This window comes from Lactuca virosa, chromosome 4 (assembly GCF_052849685.1).
Source record: "Lactuca virosa cultivar CGN04683 chromosome 4, Lactuca_virosa_CGN04683_v6, whole genome shotgun sequence".
NCBI lineage: Eukaryota > Viridiplantae > Streptophyta > Magnoliopsida > Asterales > Asteraceae > Lactuca > Lactuca virosa.
Window position 1 is genome coordinate 494,786,916 of NC_136429.1, and position 7,425 is coordinate 494,794,340.

A 7,425-nucleotide genomic window follows, 5' to 3' on the forward strand; every position below is an offset into this window, starting at 1 on the left:
CATTTCTTCCCACCCTTTCAGCCTCCATATCTTTTGAGTCGTCTTTGGAAGACCCTATTCCCTTAAGAGTGTGTTTGAGCTCAAAAGTGTGTCTTTGGTGTGGTTAAGGGAGAAAGAGTTGCATCAATGAGCATAGAAGTGGAAGCTAGCTTGTGGATCTAAGATCATTTCCTTTCTAAGAAGCTCCAGAAGGTAAAAATTCTTCACCTCGATGCCTTGTTTGTTTAGATCTCATTTTGGGAACTTTATGTTGCTTTTCTTGTCCCAAAGGCCCCATTTTTCAGCATGGTTGATTGGTATTGTTTTAAGCTTTCCTTTCAGACCCTTGGAGGGGTCCTAAGCCATAAAAATGAGGTCCCAATTGCTAGAAGTGTGTCATGCATCTTGTAGAAGGTCTTAATGGATTAAGACATTATGTTAAGGACTTTATGGACATGCAAAGTCATAAAGTTGGAGACTTTATGACTTTAGGGTGCATTTGGACCGTGGATCTGAAGTATGTGCTTAAGTGCTTAAGCCATTAAGCACTTAATGAGGATTTGAGAATTACGAAGTTACGCCCCGCGTAGTTGGGAGTACGCCCCGCGTACTTGGTCAGCCACCCCATAAGTTGGTCAATGCGAGGCTCGCGTACACTCAGCGTACCTTTAAGTTACGCCCCGTGTACTCGCATGAGCCAACCCTTGTTGAGTTGACTCGGTTGGGTCGACTCGGTTGGTTTAGTGGGTTTGACTATTTGACTTTAACCAAGTTTGACCTTGAGGGTATTTTGGGATTCTTATGGAAATTGGTCATTTGGTGGAATTATGTATCGTGTAGAGAGCTGAGATTCGGAATCGGGCCTCATCAGTTCTATCCAGTTTGCGAGGTGAGTTTTTCTTTACTGTACTTGCGGGTTGAAGGCACCAATGTTGACCCATTGGATTGATATTCTGTTATGTATGCTATTGTGCTGTTATGATCTGTTAGATCGGTATCCTGGTAGATAAGATGTTGTTATGCGGTAGTGATATGTTTGATCGGTATCCTGATAGATAGGATCTTGCTATGATGTAGTGATCTGTTAGATCTGCTTGATTGGTTGTAGACTGTTATGTGAAAATCTATTATATATGTACATGTTTGGTTGGTAGCTGAGGCTTCACTTCTTCGTGCGTAAGCCAACATGCCGAGGCATACCAACCCGATGGTTGAATGGTCCCGAGGGTATTCCATCCCGAGGATGATTGGACCCATAGTATGTTGGCATTCTAACCCGATGGTTGAGGGGCCTGGGGTATTCCTACCCGATGGTTGATTGGACCCATAGTATGTTGGCATTCCAACCCGATGGTTGAGGGGCCTGGGGTATTCCAAACTGATGGTTGACTGGACTCATAGTATGCTGTTTTTGTATATGTGTTGGTACTTTGGGGAACTCACTAAGCTTTGGACTTACAGTTTTGGGTTATGTTTCAGGAACCTTAGATGATCGCGGGAAGGCGAAGGCGTGATCGTGCACCTCCGCGTGTTTTGATTAATGATTTTGGGAAAACTCTGATATTAAACATATTTTGAAAACTATGTTGTAATCAAACATGATTTCTGGTTGGTTTTAAAAGTTTAAATTTTTCATGAATTTTTATGGATGTTACAGAGACCATTGTTCATATTTGTTCGTTTAACTAAACGAACAAGAATGTGTGTTTATATTCATTCATTTATTAAATAAACGAACTTCCTGCTGAACAGTTCATGGATGATTCGTTGAACGTTCAGTTCATTTACAACCGTAAATATCAGGTAAAAAAATAGACGTTCTGCTCAAAAATTGAAGACTTAATTTGACAAATAATTTTTTGAAACCGAAATTGTGAAAATTTTGGATCAGGACTTAAAAGTGTAAGAAAAAAAAACGTTTTATTCTAGAACTGCATACTGGAGTTTCTACACGGACCGTTTATGTAATTTACTCATTCTGCATTAAGCCACCCCGCTCCCCCAATTCACTTCCTATAAAACCAAAGACAACCTCTCTTTCTCTCTCATCAGATCCTTCTCTCTCTAGAACTCGGGTCATCTTTCTACGGATCCGGGGTTTTACTCGAAGGTTTATTCAAAACCCTTTTGATGTTTGATTCACCCAAATCAATTCCCCGCTCTTCAAATTCAAACAGCAAGTGTTCATAAATTCGTTTGTCTAAGTGTTTGAATTCCCGTTTTTGAATTTATCGAATCACTGAAGCCCTGTGCGCATACCGCCGGTAAGTTCATTTCTTTTTTGATTCGGATACTTGTTGCATTAGATTTACATTCGGCGATTTGAGAGTGTATATACATGACTGGAACAACTTCAAGATTATTGGAAACGAATGAATCGAATTCACGAGAGATTTAAAATTAGGGTTTTTTTCGTTTAGTTTCAGCCATTTGAGTTTTTCTTTTTCTTTCGATTTGTTTGATATGTCGAAGATGTTGGAATGAAGTGATATGAAGTTGCTAATATGAGCGATGGAGGAGGTGGCGAGAGTTCAAAAGATATCGAATCAGCTTTGAAGAAGAGAAGGAAAAACGATGAATTTCCCCAGGCGATTGCGAGAATTGCAGTGGCTCAAGTATGTGAGAGTGTAGGGTTTCAAGGTTTCCAGCAGTCTGCACTTGATACATTCTCTGATGTGGCCTGCAAATATATCCGTGAGATAGGGAAGACATCAAATTTCTACGCTAATTTAGCTGGTAGAACAGAATGTAATGTGTTTGATATAATTCAAGGGTTGGAAGATTTGAGTCTCTCACAAGGGTTTCTAGGAGCTTCCGATAGAGATCATTGTTTATCAGGATCTGGTATCATCAAAGAGATTTCACAATTCGTTAATTTATCTGAAGAAATAGGATTTGCTTACTCTGTTCCTTCCTTTCCAGTAATCAAAGAACGAAAGTTAACACCAAGTTTCTTGCAATCTGGAGAAACACCCCCAACAGACATCATCCCTCCTTGGTTACCTAAATTCCCTGATTCCAACACATATATTAGCATCCCTCCAGCCATTACTGAAGAAACTCGAATGATCCCTAATAGAGTTGAGCAAGAACAGAGGATCCTTGAGCAACCATCTTCAAAATTGGAGCAAAATTTGACACGTAATGAATCTGAATTCCCAAACAACCCTTTCCTTTCTGTACCTCTACAACCTGGGGAGAAGGAGGTTTCTTTTGTTTCAATTCCTAGTAAACTTAAAGAAGAAGATGAGAATGAGGTACAAAATCACAGCTCATGGGGGAATCATGTTTCTTCATTGGATATTGTTCTACCAAATCAGGCAGTTAATCAAAACAGTGGTTGTGATACAGAAGAAGGTAGCAGAAAAGTTCTTTTGAACAATAGACCCTCAGTGCAAATGAAGTTTCACATTCCCAAAGAGCCCTTGGATACTGCACACACACAACACAATGAGAAAGGAAAAGCAGAAGTCGTGTCTTGGTTTGTGAATGATGAGAAAGAAAAGATAACAACAGAGAAACTTCTGAAAGAACAACAACCAATGGATATTGAAGAGCATAATGGAAATGATTCAGTTGTAAATTAGGAACATTAGATTAGGGTTTGTATACTAGTTTGGAATCCTAGCAGCACGTGCTAATTCCGGAGTAGTCAAAGTCAAAGTCAAATTCAAAGTCAAAATCAAAGTCAAGGGCATATATCTACTAGAGGGGAATGTTGAATGTTCCCACATTAACAGGTTTTCTGAGGTATGTTTGTAGTTCCCAGTCAATGATAATTCTTTTCAATTAAAATTCTTTACTTTTTGCCTACTTCTTCTACTTCATTTATTTATCTTATGATATGGTATTATAAATGAAATGATATGATTTTTCTTGTGATATTTTATTAGAAATTTTGCAACTTTCTTCTTTTGAATTTATCCATAGAGAAAGAGAACATAGCAACTTAAAACAACAAAATGTGATTGACTTTTAAACGTATACACAAATATAGTTAACTTTCTATTATAATTTATATGCACTCAATAGTTACAATTTTATAATCAGTAGATAAACATTAGCACATGAATCAACTTCTAGTTCTACATAGGAAACAATCGCCTACATTGTCTATGTGGCGCCATGTCAGCATTCACAACCTCATCAATCAAGTCTTTAAAAATCAACCGCTCTATGTCCAAAACTACCCCTGGAACCTCATAACAACACTTACCCCAATCTGCTGATTTATTCACATCTACACTCACAAGATTTTTCACTTCATCATCTTCATCATACACACATCTCTCAGGGGTAGTTTGGAGATTATCTATTTCTGAACACAATTCTTTCAATAACATTTCTCCATTCAGAAACAACCCCCCTCTCTTTTTTCCACTCCACATATCAAAAGAACCTAAAATTACTAATTTCTTAAGAAGAATGTCATTCACAGAATCAAATATCAGTTTTCTTTTTAATTTTTCATTCTTTTTATGACATTCATCATCTGTAAGCTCAGTGTATCGTTCTTTTTTCTCCAAAAAGTGGAACAAATCAGGTTTTATCAAACTACCCATTGGATGAATCTGAACTATTCTGATGGCAGATTCTATATCTTTTAAAAAACCCGAAGTTAATAATATCTCACTTATGTATTCATGCTCTTCATTTGTGGAGTTGAAAAAATTCAATTTGAAATCAGAATAATCCTCCACTTGATTCCATTCTGTTTCTTGATTCTCCTCAAAGTCTAAAGCCTCATAATCTGAAAAGAGTAACAAACAAATGAAAATTTGTCATTTTAAAAAAAAAAAAGACTAAATTTTGTTATGCAAATACTCTGTTTTTAATATTTACCATTGAAATCAGTGTCTTTTTTGTTTATGGGAGAAGGTGTGTCTTCTGTGTAGAAAACATCAAGAACTGAAACAGGACTCGGTTGTTCAATTGTAAGTTTTGGAAGATCAACAATTGGTGTCTCTTTCTCTTCTATCAATCTTTCAACAAAATTATCCTGAAAAAAACAAGGGACAAATGAGGCATGTTAATTGTTAAGTAAGTTATTTATCTATTACAGTTATTAGTAACAAATATGTTTGTAAATGTTAAAAGACTAAACTAACCTTGCTAACCTTGTGATCTTCCTTTGGCTTATCATTTCTTGTTTCATTACATGATTCCTCTTTGTTCTTCATTTTGGTTTTAGGGTTTTTGGAATTTGATTGTTTTTTGATTCTGGTCAAATCAGACGAGACTTTCTTTGACTTTTTTCTTTCTCCGGTCAACTTTTCCGGTGAGTTTGAGCATGCCACTAATCTTGGTGTCCCACCAGCCACCTTCTTTTTTCTTGGAGTCAAATCTTTGACTTTTTTCCTTCCAAACGAATCGTTCCCATTTTCACCATGGTTGACTTTAGTCAAAGTCAACTTAACCGGTTTGACTAGTTCACGTCTTGTCCCATTGACCGGTTTGACTTTTTTCTTGTTCTCCAAAGGTTGTTCCTTGTTCTTTATTCCTTCAAGTATCTGCTTAAGTGCTCTGAGATCCTTCCCTGATGTTTTAAACTCAATTCCACTCAATCTTTTCTCCATCTCACCATAAACCGAAAAAGACCTGTTTTTCACTTCCATTTTCTTGAATCTTGAAACCAATTCATGATCTAAAAAGGGTATTTTAGTCTTCTTCAAGGTTTCAATTTCAAGATTGGAATCTTGAAAACCCTCTAAACCCATCAACCTAGCCACAACACCCGATGAAGGTCTTTTATTACTTCCTGGCTCTTGGGTTTGATCAAGGGTATTCTTGGAATTTTTAATTTGCTTACTATCTAACGATAATCTTGGAACCTCTTTGACTTTCAAACTTGACTTCAAAGAATACTTGGATTCCCTTTCATCACAAGACAATCTTGATGCTTCTCTTGCAAGATTTCTATCTTTTCTTTCATATTCAAATTCAACCGATTTTTGTTTTACAAAAGGCCTTGGGGAATCAATGTGCTTCATTTCTTTTTCTACATCTTTGACTGATGCCACACGGATTGTCCTAGTCATCGAGTTCTTCACCACATCTCTAATATCTGGTAAAGAACAATCTTGTTGGTTTTTTCGTAATTTTGGGGATGTGGGTAAAGAGGGAAGTTGCATTTCCATATGTACCCTTTTACTACAATCTAAAGAGGAGAAAGTGGTTGAGGAACAAGATGATGAAAACGAGTTTCTTGATGACTCAATGGACACTCGGTTCTTTTCAATCACAGCCCTCTTTGTATTTATCTCCTACATTCAAAATTCAAGTAAAAATTTACATGTTTGCCCTTGTTCACATATGTTAAAAAAGCTTTTTTGGTTTCATTCTTGAATCTTGATATTTACCTTGTCTTTCTCTGATGAATTCTTGATCTCCTTTTTGCCATTTTCACCTTCACCTAAAAAAAAACAATCGATAATTCTTTTGGGATATAAAAAGTTGTAGTATTTAACCATTTATCATTCAAATACTCATAATGCCTAACTAAATTGCCACTATACTTACATAAAAACCCTTACATTTTGGGCAATTTTTTGGTTTATCTACTTCCAATCATAACATATATCATTCCAAACTAACAATTTTGACCAAAGTCAAAATGGTTAATTTGGAAAAAAATAAAGTATTAGTGGTTAAAAACTGCAAAACTACCCTTACTTTACCAAGGCCAATTATGGAGTGAATGTTTAATCAACATTAAAATATATTTTTTATCAAGGGCAAAATGGTCAAGTAAAAATATTTGGTACCTGGGGTTAGCATTTTCTGATTCCGGCCATTACGATGTAGACCAAGAAGGTAACGCCTATCAAAGAGCTGAAAAAGTCCATTCATGCATCCAAACTGCTTCTGAAACTCTTTTTTTTCTTCTCTCACTTTGTACACAACCTTAGTAGTCATTTCCACCACCACCAACCACCACCCACCACCACCACTTTTTTATCTTTCACAAAAGGAGGACATGAGTAAGATGCTTTTCTTGTTCATAGAAGACAGAATTAAGAACTGAATTCTCTTTTGTTTTTTGGCTCATCAAAGAAAAGACTGCAAAAAGGTTTAGGTTTTGAAGCAATATATGCAAGTTTGGTGGGATTATTTTATGTGAGGAAAGTTTCAAGATTTAAGAGGGAAATTTGCTGCCATTTTTATATTTGTATTTATATTTAATATTTTATTATTTTTTTAAAAAAAGTTTGGGTATGGATGTGGTTAGATCTATACTTCCATGTGGATGGGGTCTCAAGTCTGGCCCCTTCATGTGAAGTTTGTCAGTTGTGGAGGCTAAAGTGCATGTACATTGTATCCTCTGTCAATTTGCAGCTTCTAAACCCCTTTTGCAGACCATTCTTTTCTCCAAATTTACCAAAATACCCTCATTGCTAAAATCATCGACACTGCATCATTTTGTCGAAAGATTGCATTTTTTTGTAG

At 36.4% G+C, this 7,425-nt stretch overlaps 2 protein-coding genes across 3 annotated transcripts; one reads left to right on the plus strand and one right to left on the minus strand.

Moving 5' to 3' along the window:
* Positions 1–2,003: 2,003 nt before the first annotated feature.
* LOC145109316 (uncharacterized) lies at positions 2,004–3,792 on the plus strand. Its single transcript, XM_079046464.1, has 2 exons — positions 2,004–2,243; positions 2,452–3,792. Exon 2 carries the CDS (start codon positions 2,484–2,486, stop codon positions 3,564–3,566), a length of 1,083 nt encoding a protein of 360 aa, XP_078902590.1. The 5' UTR covers positions 2,004–2,243; positions 2,452–2,483; the 3' UTR covers positions 3,567–3,792.
* Positions 3,793–3,961: 169 nt separating this feature from the next.
* Positions 3,962–7,096, minus strand: LOC145109318 (protein LONGIFOLIA 2-like). 2 transcript variants are annotated; one of them, XM_079046466.1, is made up of 5 exons: positions 6,744–7,096; positions 6,339–6,391; positions 5,097–6,242; positions 4,822–4,978; positions 3,962–4,729 (listed from the first exon to the last, which is right to left on the minus strand). In XM_079046466.1, the coding sequence occupies exons 1-5, from the start codon at positions 6,892–6,894 to the stop codon at positions 4,065–4,067; spliced, it is 2,172 nt and encodes a 723-aa protein (XP_078902592.1). In that variant the 5' UTR covers positions 6,895–7,096; the 3' UTR covers positions 3,962–4,064. The 2 variants fall into 2 exon arrangements, with proteins under 2 accessions (XP_078902592.1, XP_078902591.1); XM_079046465.1 differs by having other exon boundaries at positions 5,088–6,242; positions 6,744–7,095.
* Positions 7,097–7,425: the final 329 nt, after the last annotated feature.

Excerpts from the sequence above, each read along its gene's own strand:
- LOC145109318 (XM_079046465.1), bottom strand. The coding sequence starts at position 6,894 with ATGACTACTAAGGTTGTGTACAAAGTGAGAGAAGAAAAAAAAGAGTTT. Across the intron at positions 6,392-6,743 it reads TCAGAAAATGCTAACCCCAG|GTGAAGGTGAAAATGGCAAA; the intron begins GTACCAAATATT and ends GTTTTTTTTTAG. Across the intron at positions 4,730-4,821 it reads AAAAGACACTGATTTCAATG|ATTATGAGGCTTTAGACTTT; the intron begins GTAAATATTAAA and ends TACTCTTTTCAG.
- LOC145109316 (XM_079046464.1), top strand. The coding sequence starts at position 2,484 with ATGAGCGATGGAGGAGGTGGCGAGAGTTCAAAAGATATCGAATCAGCT.